This window comes from Penicillium brevicompactum (assembly GCF_028827555.1).
Source record: "Penicillium brevicompactum strain IBT 35665 chromosome Unknown utg000003l_segment0_segment0, whole genome shotgun sequence".
Lineage (NCBI taxonomy): Eukaryota > Fungi > Ascomycota > Eurotiomycetes > Eurotiales > Aspergillaceae > Penicillium > Penicillium brevicompactum.
Genome location: NW_026623206.1, coordinates 1,973,610 through 1,989,967, shown reverse-complemented (window position 1 = coordinate 1,989,967; position 16,358 = coordinate 1,973,610). Strand labels below are relative to the sequence as shown.

At 49.7% G+C, this 16,358-nt stretch overlaps 8 protein-coding genes across 8 annotated transcripts; 5 read left to right on the top strand and 3 right to left on the bottom strand.

Moving 5' to 3' along the window:
* Window positions 1-84: 84 nt before the first annotated feature.
* On the top strand, window positions 85-999 carry rpnL (proteasome regulatory particle lid subunit rpnL; the record flags this gene model as incomplete). Its single annotated transcript, XM_056953927.1, has 2 exons — window positions 85-651; window positions 721-999. The coding sequence occupies 2 exons, from the start codon at window positions 85-87 to the stop codon at window positions 997-999; spliced, it is 846 nt and encodes a 281-aa protein (XP_056812816.1).
* A 227-nt stretch (window positions 1,000-1,226) lies between these two features.
* Window positions 1,227-2,546, bottom strand: N7506_004632 (uncharacterized protein; the record flags this gene model as incomplete). Its single annotated transcript, XM_056953926.1, has 2 exons — window positions 1,227-2,274; window positions 2,350-2,546. The coding sequence occupies 2 exons, from the start codon at window positions 2,544-2,546 to the stop codon at window positions 1,227-1,229; spliced, it is 1,245 nt and encodes a 414-aa protein (XP_056812815.1).
* Window positions 2,547-4,091: 1,545 nt separating this feature from the next.
* Window positions 4,092-5,770, top strand: N7506_004631 (MFS transporter; the record flags this gene model as incomplete). Its single annotated transcript, XM_056953925.1, has 5 exons — window positions 4,092-4,179; window positions 4,233-4,478; window positions 4,537-5,385; window positions 5,457-5,630; window positions 5,685-5,770. The coding sequence occupies 5 exons, from the start codon at window positions 4,092-4,094 to the stop codon at window positions 5,768-5,770; spliced, it is 1,443 nt and encodes a 480-aa protein (XP_056812814.1).
* Window positions 5,771-6,330: 560 nt separating this feature from the next.
* On the top strand, window positions 6,331-7,905 carry N7506_004630 (epoxide hydrolase family protein; the record flags this gene model as incomplete). Its single annotated transcript, XM_056953924.1, has 8 exons — window positions 6,331-6,545; window positions 6,594-6,727; window positions 6,788-7,060; window positions 7,115-7,123; window positions 7,179-7,365; window positions 7,420-7,543; window positions 7,595-7,750; window positions 7,807-7,905. The coding sequence occupies 8 exons, from the start codon at window positions 6,331-6,333 to the stop codon at window positions 7,903-7,905; spliced, it is 1,197 nt and encodes a 398-aa protein (XP_056812813.1).
* Window positions 7,906-8,300: 395 nt separating this feature from the next.
* On the top strand, window positions 8,301-9,256 carry N7506_004629 (DUF1917 domain-containing protein; the record flags this gene model as incomplete). Its single annotated transcript, XM_056953923.1, has 2 exons — window positions 8,301-8,355; window positions 8,409-9,256. 2 exons carry the CDS (start codon window positions 8,301-8,303, stop codon window positions 9,254-9,256), a joined length of 903 nt encoding a protein of 300 aa, XP_056812812.1.
* Window positions 9,257-9,638: 382 nt separating this feature from the next.
* Window positions 9,639-10,520, bottom strand: N7506_004628 (COG1/VPS51 family protein; the record flags this gene model as incomplete). The annotated part of the gene is made up of 1 exon (XM_056953922.1): window positions 9,639-10,520. One exon carries the CDS (start codon window positions 10,518-10,520, stop codon window positions 9,639-9,641), a length of 882 nt encoding a protein of 293 aa, XP_056812811.1.
* A 143-nt stretch (window positions 10,521-10,663) lies between these two features.
* N7506_004627 (OB fold domain-containing protein) lies at window positions 10,664-11,395 on the top strand (the record flags this gene model as incomplete). The annotated part of the gene is made up of 1 exon (XM_056953921.1): window positions 10,664-11,395. One exon carries the CDS (start codon window positions 10,664-10,666, stop codon window positions 11,393-11,395), a length of 732 nt encoding a protein of 243 aa, XP_056812810.1.
* Window positions 11,396-11,577: 182 nt separating this feature from the next.
* On the bottom strand, window positions 11,578-15,983 carry N7506_004626 (SKI complex subunit tetratricopeptide repeat protein SKI3; the record flags this gene model as incomplete). The annotated part of the gene is made up of 3 exons (XM_056953920.1): window positions 11,578-15,556; window positions 15,613-15,813; window positions 15,868-15,983. The coding sequence occupies 3 exons, from the start codon at window positions 15,981-15,983 to the stop codon at window positions 11,578-11,580; spliced, it is 4,296 nt and encodes a 1,431-aa protein (XP_056812809.1).
* Between the last annotated feature and the right edge of the window lie 375 nt (window positions 15,984-16,358).

Here is a 16,358-nt window from a genome sequence, read left to right as displayed (position 1 = left end):
ATAAAGTCACTGCTTTTGTTAAGCTACGGCTAGGCTATAAATTCCAACTTTCCAGCATCGTTCTGAACCCACATCCCCAACGCCATGTCCGATCTACAGTCCCTTGTGTCAGAGCTCCACGGTGCTCTTGAGCGCAAGCAGCTGGATGCCGCCAACGACCTCCTCAGCCGTGCCAAGCGAGCTCTCCTTTTGCAAAACGCATTGATTCCCACCTCATCCACACCTCCCCAGCTGGTCGTCCTCGCACGCCAAGTCCTCGAGCTCGGAGCCCTTGCCTCAATCCGCCAGACCGACGCACAGTTGTTCACACGATACTACCAGCAACTGCAGCCATTCTACGACATCGAGAGACATGCTGGTCTGCCAGGACAAAGCTCATCAGAGGTTGATTTCAGCACAAGCCAGCGCAGCAAAGTGACGGGGCTGTACCTGCTTCTGCTTTTGAGTATGGGCGACAGTGCCAACTTCCATACAGTGCTGGAAGGTCTGGTTGAAGAGGCAAGCTTGAAGGGTGCTCATGTTGAGGATGATGCATACATCAAGTACCCTGTTGAGTTGGAGCGCAACTTGATGGAAGGTAGCTACGACAAGGTCTGGCGGGAGACTAAGTCCGAGCGTGTTCCGTCCGAGGATTTCGGTCTCTTCTCTAATGTAAGTTCCTCGAAAATGACGTGTTTGTTTGATACTCAAGGCAAAGATACTAATCACTCTCTTCTACAGGTTCTCATCGGTACCATCCGCAGCGAAATCGCAGACTGCTCCGAGAAAGCTTACCCTTCCCTTCCTATTTCCAACGCCAAGAACCTCCTCTTCCTTGAGTCAGAGGGTGCAGTCATTGAATTCGCTCAGCAGCGCGGCTGGATCCTCCGCGATGGTCGGATATTCTTCCCCGTCGAGCCTGAGGCGTCTGGCAGGTCCGAGAAGGATATCCTGATGGCCAGCGGAACCGTGATTGAGAATGCATTGGGTTATGCTCGCGAGCTGGAGACCATTGTCTAAATAACGCGCTCAATTGGAACGATAATACTTCGGATACGAACCATCTTTTTTTCTTTCGGGCGCGGATGTACTTGTATACCTGTCGCTAATGCATGTTATTAATCTAGCGTGTTCATGACCACAATCATGTCAAGTTTAACATTGGATTCCACTCCTAGTCTCGTGATATCATAGAGAGCCAAGCTGCTGCTGGCGTAGATTTCCCAACCAGAAACAATTGCCTCTGGCTATACGTTCGCGGTCCAGACGCAAAGCCTCCGATCATAGAAGCTAGTTGACACAACCAGCAGCTCGGAAGACTGATCCTTTTCGCGGTCTGCGTTCTGGCACTTCCAAACACCGCTAGCATAATTCATGCTTTCATGCTCTGTGAACTTCGCCAGCACCTCAATATCCCATTCCGAAGACCCTTCATCCTGCTTGCAACTAACTCGAACAACCCTAGTCCCAGCATGCATACAACTCGCCAGAACCAAGAAGCTCGTTTCCGCCACAGCCAGGGGATTCTCGGAACTCATAACCTTCGTGGTATCCAACAACTGCAATCGCCACACCCCACCATCCAAGCCCTGCTCAGCGAGCACTTCGCCTCTACGTGTAGCGTGGTACACACGAAGACCCTCATCATAACTTCCCGTCAAGAGAACAGGGGCATCATCAGTCAACGAGACAGACAGAGGCAAGATGGCCGTAATACCAGCAGTGTGATGGCGAGCACGATCATCATGCTCAAGCAGCATAGGTGAAATATGATCATCTGGATCGTCCAGTTCGGCAGTGCCGTCAAACCGGCGTGTATGTAACGAGCCGAAATCATTTCCAGTGAACATGAAGGGAGTAATAGAGGTTTGTCCATCGGTTTCTGCGATCTCAGGGCCCGCGATTGAAGCCAGTGCAACAAACCAGACTTCTATCATCTGCTTCGCTTCAAAAGTTCCCCATTCAGCGAGGCTGTCATTGCGGATATCGCCTTGTGTCCCGAAGACGGCGGTTCGGCTATCGGAGAACGTGACTGCGAAGCCGTCCGCTGGATGACGCGGGAACCAATTTTGCGGTGCCCATGCGAGGAAGAGAGCTGGGATTGATGGGTCTTCGTGGACTTGCTTTGTCCATAATTGGGTGATGGTTGGGGGCTCAGTGGACGCATCTGCGGTGTCTACTTGGAAGAGAGAGACTGTGCCCACGCTACTGGCAATAGCGAATAGGTTCTTTTGCGTTGGATGAAAGTGCAAGTCGAAGACTGCATATGGGACTGCAATTCTTTGGATTTGGGTTCTGTGGGGTATTAGTTTTTTCGTGGCTTTGGTGGTGTAGGTATGCTGCGATGCAACGTCTTTGAGATTGGCTTACAGTGCTTTGCTGATAGGGTCCAGGTGCCATAACTGCAGGCTGCCGGTCTTGGCTTGTTCGATTTCTCCCTGGTCGGTTTTGGTTTCTGACAGAAGGTAGGTTCCTACAACGAAGTAGTTTGGAGCTTCTGGGCAAAATTCCAGACAGCTAGGTGGCTGGTCTAGAAAGACCGTAGTCGCTGACTGGGGGTTTTGCATGCTTGGCATTTGAAGCAAGTTCGATCGTTGTGGTTTACTTCGAGACCGCGGTTCTCAATGATTGATTGCCGGGCCGAAAGCTCACGGCTTGTAACTGGCGTCTCGGTGTGAAACTCGGTAACTCAATATTTCCTTCCGTATCTTGAGCTCTAGGTGGCCTCTTTTGTCTTGAAGATGCGATATGTGTGAATATCAAAAGGCAATTGTCTCGTGTCTACGAATCCAAAGCCGAAAACTCACATAGTGGGGCGGTGAGGACCCACTTTGAAGTAAAATGTCCTATACGCTTCATTTTGATATTGGAGAGAGCAGTACCAGAGAAAATCCGATACTACAGAGACTATGATGCTGAGCTGATGCAGATTCATGGCAGGCTTTGCGTGCAAGAAAGATCCACGGGAACGTGCGCGGGCTGTACGGAGTACATATGACTCACCTGGAAGTCCACCTTGTTCATGTACCATTTACCCTTTATGTAGCGGCGTATTCTGAGCATTGATCTTGCCGAATATCATTTCGTCAGCGTGAGTATCAGACCATTTAGAGTTATTGGCAAGAGCATTGCTAAACGATTGAAGATCACCAAGGTAATATAGACCGAGTTATGGATCTGTTGGGTTACAGTGCATGCGCCTGTCATCAGGAAAGTCGCCTGGGCAACGACGATGCTGCCATAATAGTCTTCTTTCAGAATTGAGTGTAAAGACCCCCAGTAACTTCTTGAGCTTCCAGCCATAAAAGGGGTCTCACGCCATGGCTATCAATTGGATCATTGATTGGCTGCATTCGCCTGCATTGCATGCAAAGCAGCTGCACGTTGTACTTGTGAGTCGTCCGAAGGGAGTAACCATGAGCATTGCCGGGCCCAATACCCAGAATAGAGAATTAAGATAAAGCACTGATGCTATGTTGAGGACAGGGTACTCAGTGTTTCAGTAGTAAAACTCATACATAACACGTCCGACGGTAGCCGGTGGTATACAACCACGGTCCACGGCCATGAAATCTTCGAGGCATCTACCTTACGGACTTGCGGGGGAGATGTCTCTCTTTCTTTTTATGTCTAGGCCTGCCTTTCTTATCATTGGGTGAAACCTCCTGTGTTACATGTACAATCAGCCCCCACATACTCCGTAATCTGCGGATGGTTTCTCACTCCCACGGGCCCGCTTGCAGGATGCTTACAGTGTGAAAATTCATGATCGGCATTAAAGGGCGTGAACTCTATGTGTGACACACAAAGATCAAGCCAGTACTTCGTCGTCCTCGTTCATAACTGCATTAGTGTGCATTGGGGCGTTGATCACGTTCGGCTCAGACGCGAGGGCAATCTCATTTGACTCGTCGCCAATCATAAAGCACACCCGGCGCTAGGATCAATGCTAAAGCGTACTCCGAACATCGGGATATTAAAGCATTGAAATCAGTCATATCAAAGATCAATTCCTCTGTTGTATTCATTTTGATGATGTGATCGGACGTTTACTTATTTCTCCCTCGCCCCCCACTTTTTCTTTCTTCTTTACACCTCACTACAGCTTTGCGATGGAAGAAGTTAAACAGCCATGGGGCTATTCGTGGCGGTCATCGCGGATCTTGATTGTCTCGTCAATTACAGTGGCATTGTTCGCAGGTTTGTTTGGTCATGTTTCAGTGCGGAGGATTATTTTTGACTCATATCGACAGAGACATTTTTGTTTGGGTTTCTCACACCTATCTTGAGTTATATGCTTGAGGAACGACTGCATATAGATCCATCGCAGACTCAAAGATATACAACTGCATTGCTCACGAGTCATGGATTTGTTGGTCTCGTCTCAGCTCCGGTCATTGCCTACCTGGCCGAAAAGACTGCAAGTCAGAAAACGCCATTGCTGTTCTCTTTAGCAGGATGCCTTGTTGGAACTTTGATGATTGCATTTTCTACTTCAGGTAATAATTCGATCGGTTAGTGTTGAATCAATATAATCTTACTAACGTTTCTGAATAGTGTGGGCTCTCTTCACTGGTCGCGTCCTACAAGGCGCGGCAGGCGCCGGCACTTGGGTAGTCGGTTTTGCTCTCCTGGCCAATAATGTGGACAAGAAAAACCTTGGAGCATCGATGGGAATGGCAATGTCATTTGTGACCGCAGGAATGGTCGGTGGTCCAACAGTGAGTGGTGCGTTGCTCGAAATGTTTGGATACTGGACCGCGTGGTCACTTCCCTTGCTTGTTCTGGCGCTGGACATTATCGCACGGTTGGTTATGATTGAACCTCGATCTGGAATCACCACTTCAATCTCAGACAATGGTGTTAAAGCTTCCGGCTGCTCAACTTGTAACGATGATGCGTCACCCGAGGAATCAACGGCACTACTCTCTGACGCTCAACCCACCGCCCAGCAAAGCGATTATGGGGTGGAGGACAAAGGCGATCAAAAGAAAAAATACTATAAGGCTATGCTTTGTCAAGCCCGAGTTTTGATATCCTTGGCAAACGTCGTGGTTGTCGCATCGTTGATGTCTGGTATCAACAACACCCTGCCTGTCCATCTGCGAGATGTTTTCGGGTGGAAGAGTTTCCTTATCAGCATGATGTTTTTCTGTCTGCAAGTTCCCAACATTGTGCTCGGCGGCCCGGCTGGGTGGCTGCGTGATCGACTCGGACTCCGAGGCCCGACTACATTCGGCTGGGCTGCGAGTGTTCCTTTGATCCTGTTGATGGGTGCGCCAGGTGATTCTCGCTTCCAATGGGCAGGCGGTGATGCAGCTGGGAAGTCGATCTTCTCTGGCAGTCTGCTTGCTTTGGGTAGTGTCCTCCCATTGGTCCGCGGTGTTGGAGCTGTACAGCTGGCCTGTAAGTCATATATCAATCAATGTTGATGTCGTTCCAATCATCATTTACTGACGTCCTGTTTTTTCTCTTAGATGTGGTTAAAGATATGGAAGCCAAGGACCCGCGTGTTTTCGAGTCTAACAGAAGCAATTTGCGAGTATTTTCCATGACTGAAGTTAGCTTCAGTTTCGGAATGATGATCGGTCCTTTGTTGACTGGATCGTTGTTTGAAACAGTAGGCTTTTTCTACATGACTGTGGTACTAGGTAAGCTCTTCCCCGGTGCATCAATATCTTGGTCAGTTTACTGATATTTCATAGCTTTTATTTGCTTCATTCAGGCTGTGCTGTCGTGGCGCTGGCTGGACACCAAGCTCCCGAGATCAGAGGAGACCTCTTCTGCTTAGGCTGTCACTGCACAGATGCTGCATTGCTGAAAAGTTTTCTGGGCGATTTTTTCCCCGCCAATCAAATTGGTTCATATGATGCATTTATAGGGAATCTGGGTAAATATAGACTGGCTGTACATAGACCCATCCACGCAACATTGGGCATGAAATACATGAATCCTGAAAGAGCCCATGGATATCGAATTGCGGATGAAAGCCCCCCCTGGGGTTTTTTTCTCCCTAATTTTTACCAAATGATATTTGAAATGACTGAAAGTTAGCCCTAGCAAATGTTCCATCTAGGCAAGGTTGGTATCGATCTGGTGGCGGTGGGTTCGTCACTTTCCAATGTTGTCACCCTGCCCCATGTAACACTTATATACAAGCTTTATCAAGCTTTCAATATGGTTGTCACATCGACTCCTAACAGGGTTCGACATCTTCGGAACGAGATTCTCAAGTTTGTCAGCGTAGTCGATCCCACCCGAATAGAAATAGACCCCGCACATGACGACACGGGATGACTGAGTATAAAGTGTCCGCCAGCCTCCATCGATCTCAATAAGCACAAATTTGGAATGTCGTTGCCTTTTGGTACGCCCCCTTCAGGGGTCTCCCTCACGCCTTTCAAGGTCTCCATCCCAAAGGCTAAGATCTCCGAGCTTCGAACCCTCCTCGAGCTTGCCAGATTCGCTCCGCACACCTACGAGAATTCCCAAACAGATCGGCGCTATGGAGTCGGTACTGATTGGCTGGTAACTATGCGGGATCTATGGCTGCGATCTTATAAATGGTATCACTACCACGTCTAAACCTTGACGACACACTGACCTTGTGTTAGGAATGCCTCGGAGGATAGAATCAACAGCTTCCCTCAGTTTGAGGCCGAAGTCGAAGGGATCACGATTCATTTTGTGAGCCTCTTCTCGCAGAAGAAAGATGCAGTCCCCCTGCTTTTGTTGCATGGCTGGCCTGGTAGATATACCAAATTCTGATTAGCACATGTTGAGCATTCTGACTTTCTTTGGCTTACAGGGAGCTTTTTGGAATTTTTGCCAATACTGCAAAAGTTCCGAGAGGAGTATACCCCGGAGACTTTGCCTTATCACTTGATTGTGCCATCTCTGCCGGGTTACGCTTTTTCGTCTGGGCCTCCATTGGACAGGGACTTTGGGACTGGCGATATCGCTCGTGTTCTTGATCAATTGATGAAGGATCTTGGATTCGGGGATGGATATGTTGCCCAGGGAGGCGACATTGGAAGCCGGATAGCCAGGCACTTGGCTGTGGATCACGAAAGCTGCAAAGGTAAGAGCTGTCCCTCGTATTGATTTGAAGATACGATCTGACATCAACTTATAGCGGCACATCGTAAGTTTGCTCCCGGCAGAATCATCTGGGCGTTCACAATACTCATTAAGTCCAGTCAACGTGGTTTTCATGAGAAAGCCAGAAGGCGTGACAGACGAACACCTAAATGCCTTCGAGATCCAAGGCATTGAACGGATGCAGAATTTCATGGCGACGGGATCTGGATACGCGATTGAACATGGCACACGGCCTAGTACCATCGGTCACGTTGTGTCATCCAGCCCGATTGCACTCCTAGCTTGGTGAGTGCTCTTTCAAGCAGATTCCAAAAGATAAAACATTATTGATATCTACAGGGTTGGTGAGAAATTCTGTGAATGGGTTGATGACCCCCTGTCTCCGGATGATATCTTAGAATCTATCACTCTCTACTGGCTCACAGATACATTCCCTCGGGCCATCTATACATATCGACAGGTGGTTTGGTCTTCACCATAATTTAGAGAAGGGATTGCTAATTCAAATCTACAGAACTACCCACCACCGCCAATACCGGCTGCCAATGACCCTCGCTGGTATATCAAAAAGCCATTGGGATTTTCTTCTTTCCCCATGGAACTTGCTAGACTGCCGCGCTCCTGGGTTGAGACGACCGGCAATCTCGTATTCTGGCAGCAGCACCAGAAGGTATTTCTTTCATTAATGTTGAGAAAATGACATACGCTGACGCTGTAAACTTTTAGGGCGGTCATTTTGCTGCTTTGGAGCGACCTGACGAGTTAAAGTCAGATCTTGTTAGATTTGTGGACCAGATTTGGCCTGATGTCAAATCTACCTCTTAATTTGATACTATTCGTATGTTAGTCGCTTGAGCTACTTCCAAATTCTCAAGGGCTGGTTCCCATTTCAAGATTGTGATCAACGTTGGAGCTGTCAGCATTACATCTATCCGTGGATATACATTGATGGACCCAAGGTTGCCTAGTAAATACAAATGTGCCTACGGCTTTTTTAAAGCTCCAATACTTGCTCGAAATGTGGATTCACAATTTATTCCTGAGTTGTCCCAACGAAAAATCCATCTAGCAAGCAGATTAGAACAAAGAAGTATAAAAACGCGGGTGAAGTATCAGATCGCGCCCACCTTTTCTCGCCGTTTCCCGACTTCCAAGGATTTCTTCTATCCAACTTAACTACTCCTTCCAAAAAAGCCATAATCAACCACCTGGGCAAGACAATGACAGTCACCAAGGCAACTGATGAAATCTTCTCCGACGAATCGAGCTTCTACGGTATTGTAGCTCGTGTTATCCGTGTCCAGAAGTAGAGCTGACGTTCACCCCAGGCGACGAAGAGGAAACAAACAGGCTTGAGACCCTCGTTTCGACCTACGATCCAGAGCCATATTGGGGCGAGTATCATCAAAATCTCTTATCAACAATGCAACATAACTTGCAAGCTCCGACAAAACCGTCGTCGTCGGACGTCTCAATGATGGATGCACCTCCCCCACCAAGAACAATACGCCAGGATCGTCGCGGAAGAATAGAAACCGTAGATCAGTTTCTCTCTCGACTTCCGCCCTCGACTACAGAGATGACGACTGCGAGACCTTGGATATGGACCTACAATCACCATATCCCACCAACTGGGGAGGGGGATGTTCCCACCCTATTGAGAAAAGGTCGAGAGCTACTCGAAGCGTATGAGAGAGAAAGTAATGTTCTACGCCTGGAGCACGACAAATCAGGCGCAAAGACCACAAGCGCTCTAACGCGCAAACTCAACCCACTCCGCCGAGAGCTGGAAAAGGACATCCTCGCTCTCGCTCAGGAAACAGGCGTGACGCATGGCAAGTGGATGCTTTTCCCCACCCCTGACGAAGTCGATGAAACCTGGGCTACGATCGCTAGGGCAATGGACAAGGGCGAGCTCGGCGACACCGCGAAAGTTGCCCCGAATGATGGGTCCGGACAATCGCCTTTGATATGTGTTTATACGGTTGACTTTGCGGACGTCGAGGATGTCAAACGTGTGGCGAAGAAGCTGGTTGATCTTGGGCTTGTGGGGAAGGGACCTCGGCCTATTTTCTACAAGAGTGATGCATACACGCTTCTTGAAATCACGTCGAAGAATGATTATGGGCTGAAGGCGAGCATGTTTTCGAGTCGGGATGTGCTTGGGAGCAAGTGAGAACGATGTTGACATGGCTATTTCATGGTTGATGTACATGGATTTGATTATTGATATCTTGCTGTAGTGGGTATCTCTGAGAAACGCGTCTATCTATGACATCTGACAAACAAGGAAATTTCGAGTAATGGCAGTCGCTCGTTGTACCGGCATGCCAGTATACCAGATGAGAGTGCCAGAAAGAGGTTGGATGAGGACGTTTTGGATAAAGCGCCGGTCTTGGTGGCAGTGACTGGGTATCCATGTGGGCCAGCCGGTTTTGGTGAGTTTCTTTCTCGAAAGCTCCATGTGGTACTCGTGTAATGGCCTGGGAGGCTGTCTCTGGCGGGAGTCTGTGCCCAGGCCACATCCGCAAATATTATGACCGATGGCGAGTCGTGTTTCAACCGTCGTGGCCTGCACCGGTCATGGCCTTCTCACAAGCCTCGCGAATCTCAGACACACCCTTGACATTGCCCCAGGCGTCAAGCAAATGCTTAATCTCTTCCCAGTCCTTCTCCGCATCCTCCCGTTTGTCGTCCGCCAGAAGTTTTTCAAGCCTCTGTGGTGCAGCAAGCACCCATCGAACAGTTTCCTTTTCATTTTTTAGATTCGATTCTTCAACATCTTGCTTCGCCTCCTTCATGCGTTTCCGCTGCTCCTCGCCTTCTTTGATGAGCCCACCAGCGGTCTCCGCAACGAAAGCAATAGCCGGCCCCAATGTTTTCGTCATGGTCAAGGGAGCACCACGATCATCCATGCTTCGGCGCATTTTACCGATTGTCTCCACGGCCCGGATTAACTTGGAGTAGTTGTCGTAGACGAGGGCCTTCCGCTCCCCGTCAAGAGTACGGATGTCCCCAACCAACGTGTTTTCCGCTTTAAGTACAGTAGACAGCGAAGAAGTTGAAAGCAGATGCTCAACATAGCGATGCGGGTCGAAGTCTGCGCTATCGAGCTCTGTCCCTGATCCCAGAGCTGATGGGTTGGAAATATCTCCTGCATCCGTATTCCGTGGTACGCTCCGTGAGCGTGAGGGGTCTCTAGCGGCGGACGGATCTAGCCCAGGGGGCTTAAGGTTATAGTAGTCCCGGAGGGCGCTGCGATTGCGTCGTGGTGGTAGTGAGGGGGAAAGCGCTCGTGCAGTGGACGGGGTAGATGCGGCGCTGAGGCCCCCGCTGACACTGGTATTCAGGGCATCGAGCGATGGGCGGGAAGAAGCAGGAGTTGGGGAGTGAGCTCGAGATGAGGCAATCGAAGGGCGTGGAGAAGATATAGTCGACATGGTGGTTTGGGGTGGTGGTGCCGGGAGAGACACCGGAGGTCGGGGCCAGATCAACGGCTATAAGCGGTGGTCCGTGCGCTTGTTTTCGCGATGCTCATGGCTTCCCCGACATTTCTTGCTTCGATTGGATCTTGCTAGACACAATGGCTAGTCCCGATCAACTCGCAGCTCAGATTCTGAGCTCAAAGTCGCTCTCGGTATCTCCAACTTGGCTAAATGCCTTCTTATCCTCCAGCACCTCACAGCGCAACATTCCTATTTCTGCTCTTACACAGACTGCGATATTCCGACTTCTAGCCTCCGACATCAAGGAGTCACTCTCGAAACATAGATCATGTGTCCTGCCAGTCGATGCGTATGACCCCACTGTTCAAGAGCGACGTTTGCAAGGCTACATTCCAGTTCAAGTTCTCGATATCGAAGACATCGGAACGAGTCTATGGAGCCAAATTGAAGCGATTGAACGCGTCGAGCGCGGCGAGGCTATCCGAGGACGCGAAATTGTTCGCACAATTGCTGTTGACGAAGACCCAGAAGCTGCAGAGAGTAATCGCACAAACAATGGCCGTGCAAATGGTGCGGCAAATGCGTCAGGGTCCGGTGGGTATGGCCCACATCGCTTGATTCTACAAGATGCCGCTGGTACTGTTGTTGCAGGTGTAGAAATGCAGCGCATTGAGGGTGTCACTGTGGATAAACTTCCTATCGGCTCAAAGCTTCTACTTCGCTATCCAACTGTTGCGAGGGGTATGGTGCTTCTTACCCCCGAGAGCGCTACACTACTTGGGGGTCGGATTGAAGCTTTGGATGCGCCATGGCGGCAAGGTAGGAAAGCTCGATTGTTGCAGAAGACTGCAGGTCTAGAGAGAGTCTGAAACCCCAATCGAGGCAACATTAAGGACAAACACCCTATCAATTTACGATTCTCGTGAAGGTATGAAACTTATTCGTCCTATTCCTATTTCATGATGTCTCGTAAACACATGCTGAACAACGGTACAGCAAAAAAAATCAAACACGCTCTCATGCCTTTGGCCGGAATATTTCCATGGTACAATCAAACAGCCAGGGTAGACAGATGATAGTCCAGCTCCTCCCAGCCGGTGCTTGTCGACGGTGAAATCATAATGGCTCGGAGAGAGTCGATCATCTTCCCGCTCTGCGCGTAAGCCTTGCTGAGTTCCGAGGCTTCGAGCTTGCCGCGAGGAGGCACACTCTGCAGCGCACATTCGACGGTCATCTCTGCAACATCGGGGTCTTGCGTGGCTGCTGACAACTCCATCCATCCTGCAGGCTGGGCTGGTGAGATCATGATCGCAGAAGATGCCTGAGCAGTTCGTCTGAGGTCCTCGGGAACATCCGCATGAGCATTGAATCCCAATGCGGATATAGCGCTCCGGAGTTTGACCAACTTAGCTGCCTCATGCAGGTTGACGTCTTCGCGTGTGGTAAGGCTGTTGAGGTCGGACTCTATCGCATCAACTGCCTCGCTATCCTTATCCAGAATCGAGATGGCACCCAAGAGCACAGTCGCACCAATGTGGCCATCGTTGTTCTCGAGACAGGCGAACAGCTGCTCACGGGCGACTGATCGGTCCTCTTCGCCACCCTTGGCCCACAGGACTTGGGCCAGAAGGCAGACGACATCTGGCGCGTTGTTTGCTTCTTGAAGAGCATCGCGGAACATGTCGATGGCTTGATCCCATGACTGAGTGTAGTAGAATGCGAGACCAGCGGTCAGATGTGCGGATAATCGAAGCTTGCGGCAGGTTTCAGGATCGAACTTTTCGGCATCTTCCTCGCCAGAGAGTGAGAGGGCTAGCTCGGCCTTCTCTGCCGCTTCTTCATAGGCATGACGAGCAAGCAGAACACGAGCCAAATCTGCATTGGCCTGTGCATATTTCGAGAGAGATGAGGTGGATTCGGTCTCTTCGAATTCGGCTTCCATGCCTGCGCAAACTGCCTGCAGGCTGTTCTCGGCATCTGCGGTTTCGCCCATTCTCTCCGCCAAAAGGGCAGATAGATGGACAAACGGCAGGTCAGATGGGTTTTGGCTGCACAATTGGTGAAGTGCAAAGAATGGTTGAATGAGTTCAGATACCTCATGTGAAGCAGAGGGATTGACAAGGAGGTGATCAAAGAGAGTAAGGGCATACTGGCGCTTGGGTAGAATCTCTGAAGAATTTGAAATCTCGAAAGCATGTTCGAAGATGCCCCTGGCCTCTTTGATTTCTCCAACTAGAAGCGCGAGTATTCCTTGGCCAACCCAAGCTTGTGCGTAGTCTGGGTCAGTTGACTGTGCCCGAGTGAAAGAATCATTGGCAAGCTGAATGTCGTTGTGGATAAGGTAGAGAGCACCAAGATTCGTCCAAACCGACGCATTGCGATCATTCAGATGTAAACTTCTCACAAAGGCGTGCTGCGCAACCTTCGGACTCATGGTAGTAGTGACCACACCCAATGAGTTCCAGAAATCAGCATTGCCAGCTTCCAGTTCAATGGCTCTCTTGAAACACTGCATGGCTGCTTTCAAGAACTTGCGGGATTTTTTACCCTTCTGGGCAGAGTCTGACTGTGCTTCGCGATATGCTAGATGTTCAGCCCAACCAAGGTTGTACCAAGCGATTGCTTGGGCATGGGGGTCATGGACCGAAACATGCAGTGCACGTTTGTAGGCAAGGATGGCTGCTTGGCCATAGAAGTTGGCTGGCACTGTCTCTTCTGTGAGATCGGTTTGAAGCCAGTCTGCTCCAATGCCGTCAATTTCGGTCATCGAATCAAATGCAGTAGGGTCGAGATTAATTGAGAGTAGAGTCTTGCAATCAGAAGGAGAAAGCTTGACAAGCTTGCTCTTCATGTGTGAGAAATGAGAATACGCATCGCCAACAGCCTTCCACAGGTTGAAAATATCAGTCTGGACATGCGCCAGCGTGTGAGCCAAGTTGATAGCTCTGCATGCCAATTCAGCTGAATCATTGAAGAGGCCGAGACCAAGACTCTTAGCTGAACTCTCAGTCAAGGTTTGAAGGAGTGCAATTGACACGCCGATGTCGCCAGGCCTAGAAATCAAGACTTGGTCGTAGCTAGAAATTGCCTCGTCGTACTCGCCAAGCTCTCGCCGGACGTTGGCCAGCATGTATCGGGAGAACCACACATTCTCCTGTTCCTTCTCTGAGAGGTTTGGCTCCAGTGTTTTCGCATACTCGAACGCCTTGGTGGCAGCAATGTATCGCCCAGAGTGGTGATAGCTTTCGGCAAGTCCAACCCAGGAGTGGTAGTCATTTGGTGCCAGTCGCAGAGCCGCTTGGAACGAGACAATGCTCTTGCTGTATTGTTGCTTATTGATTTGCACAGTTCCCAGCGCAGCATATGGCCAGCTGAACCCGCGACGTTTTGAGCCTGGGGATGGTTTCGCTTTGCCAGATTCAATGACTCGCGTTGCAACTGCTTCGACGAGATCCCATTCTTGAGAATCGGCAAAGGCCTTGGCGAGACGCTCAGCAGCCTCGATTTCCGAGGTAGATAATTCAAAGGCTTTGTGGAAGCAACGGCGGGCTCTCGCTTTGTCCTTTTTGTAATCGGCAAAGTAAAACCCAAGAATGGTGTATGCAGGTGCAAAGTTCATGTTCGCCTGAATGGAAGCGAAAAGGCTGCTATACGCACCTTTTCGGTCTTTTCTTGCGGCTAGAGACGGGTCCAACTCCCATTGACAAAATCCAATGCGATACAGGATTTCTGCTGCAAATTCTCGGTTTTCAGGCTGTGTCTCCTTCGAGTCTTCTAGTACACCTTGCAGTCTGTCCAGCCCAGCTTGGAGGTCACCATTCAAAGCTTCACACCAAGCAAGCTCCCCACGAATGGTGAGGTTTGAAGTATCACGTTCAAGGGCCCGGCGTAGGAAGTCCACTGCTTCAGCATAATCCTGATCCTCTTTCAAAATCAGACCAACACCAAGCAAGCAAGTACAAGAAAGTGGGAATCTCTCGAGGATGCTGTTGAAGATGATCTTTGCTTCTGTGTGATGCCGGGGTGCTTGGTGATGGATCAACGCGTTGGCAAGCGCAATATTCAAGGCATCTGCCGTGTTTGGAATTTTGACACCACAAGCTTTAGTCAAATCTTTGATAGTAGACAGACCCTTGCGTGCGACATTCACCACACTCTCATATTCTTCCAAATGGAGGTAGAGATCTGACATGATTCGATGAGCAATGATAGAGTTGCCAGCAGATTCTAGCCCTTCGACCATGAGGATGAGACGATCCTGGGCAGCTGTAACCTTATCAGCTTGGACGTCGTTTTCCGCAAGGTCAACTTCAACGTCATTCTCAGCAGCTGGCTTGTTCCTCTTCTTGTTCTCCCCTGGGGCTTTCTCTTCGCTATGGGGCTCATTGGGGAAAGGTGATAATTCACTTGACAGGAATCCTTTCAGAATCTTTGAGATTCCGGACTCTGGGAAAAATTCAACATATTCACGCAAGTGTCCAACGTCGTACTCCGCGTAATTCTGGACATCTTGCCACGTCAAGAAGACCTTCCAGGCAGGCTCAAATGGATGTTTGATGATCACCATATCCTGGGCGGCCTTGAACACGAGCTTCTTCTTTTCCTCTTTTTGATCAGCTGGAGAAACACAGAGATCCTCATACGCGCGTTCGAAGAGCTTTTCTTCGTATCGACGTCGCACATCATCATCATTCGTCCAATCAACTATTCCTCGGTAAAGCTGGTCCAGGGCACTCTTTTCAAACGCTTCGCGCTTGACTTCTTGAGTGACCTTATCGATACGCGCGCCGAGACGTGTTCTCCGCTCACCAATCTCACGATTGATAAATTCTCTTTCCTCGCCCTCGGTCAATTCAATCAATCGCAAGTATGTGTGTGACGGGTGAGGCAGTCTTCCTTCGAGGAAATCGTACAGCGGCGAGCTAGGCAATTGCAACATCAACGACGACTTGCGTTGAGCTTTGGACCCGTGGCTCGCGGCCAACTTCGCATATTTGTTGACCAGATCCTGGCAGCGCTCCCGCTCGTCACTGTCAACCGTTAGTACCATGCCTTCAAAAGAAGCGACGTTCGCAGTGAATCATACTTATTGGCAAAAATGTTTCCAAGCTGAATGACAACCTGGTGGTAAGAATCAAGCTTGTCTCCGCCTTGTCTGTCATAAAGAGAGAGCAATCCCTGCCAGGCAGCTTTGTCATCCGCCTTGATGCGAGTCGCGGTGATGTACGCAGTCTCCGAGCTGTCATTCCTGTTCAGTTTGTCGTTTGCGAGTCCCAGAAAGACATGACTATGAGAAGAAAAGAGTTAGGACGGCCCCCAGGTGGGAAAGCGGCGGACTTACGCATGGTAGTTTTGGGGATCTTGATTCACAAGCGCCTGAGCTTTTTCGGCGGCTCCTTGGTAGTCTTTCGACTCTAAAGCTGCGCGAACCGCTTTCAATGCCGCTTTGCTCGACATGGCTTTGGTTGCAGGAGCAGAGGGGAGAAACTGGTGTTTGTGGAGCAAGAAGGTCGGCTAGCCGATACGTCACAGCTTATCGTTATCGTGGTTATCGTTCAGATCAGAGAGCGAAGCTATCCAGGGCTCCTAGGCTCCCATGCTTTGTTGGCTTGTTCCTTTGCTCAATCAACATTACCTCGGATTTTTACGGCAAATTACCTCAAACTGCTTTGAATTCAGCTAAATCCTGGAGAATTGTCTGAATCATCATCACGTGCGTGGGCTGAACGGCAATCAGGCGGCTGTCCTCTCCGCAGTCGTCATCCTCAACCCATCTAGTGGAATTACTTGATCCCCCTCAGCACCTTAACGAGAGGGCTGTTCTGTTAGCAC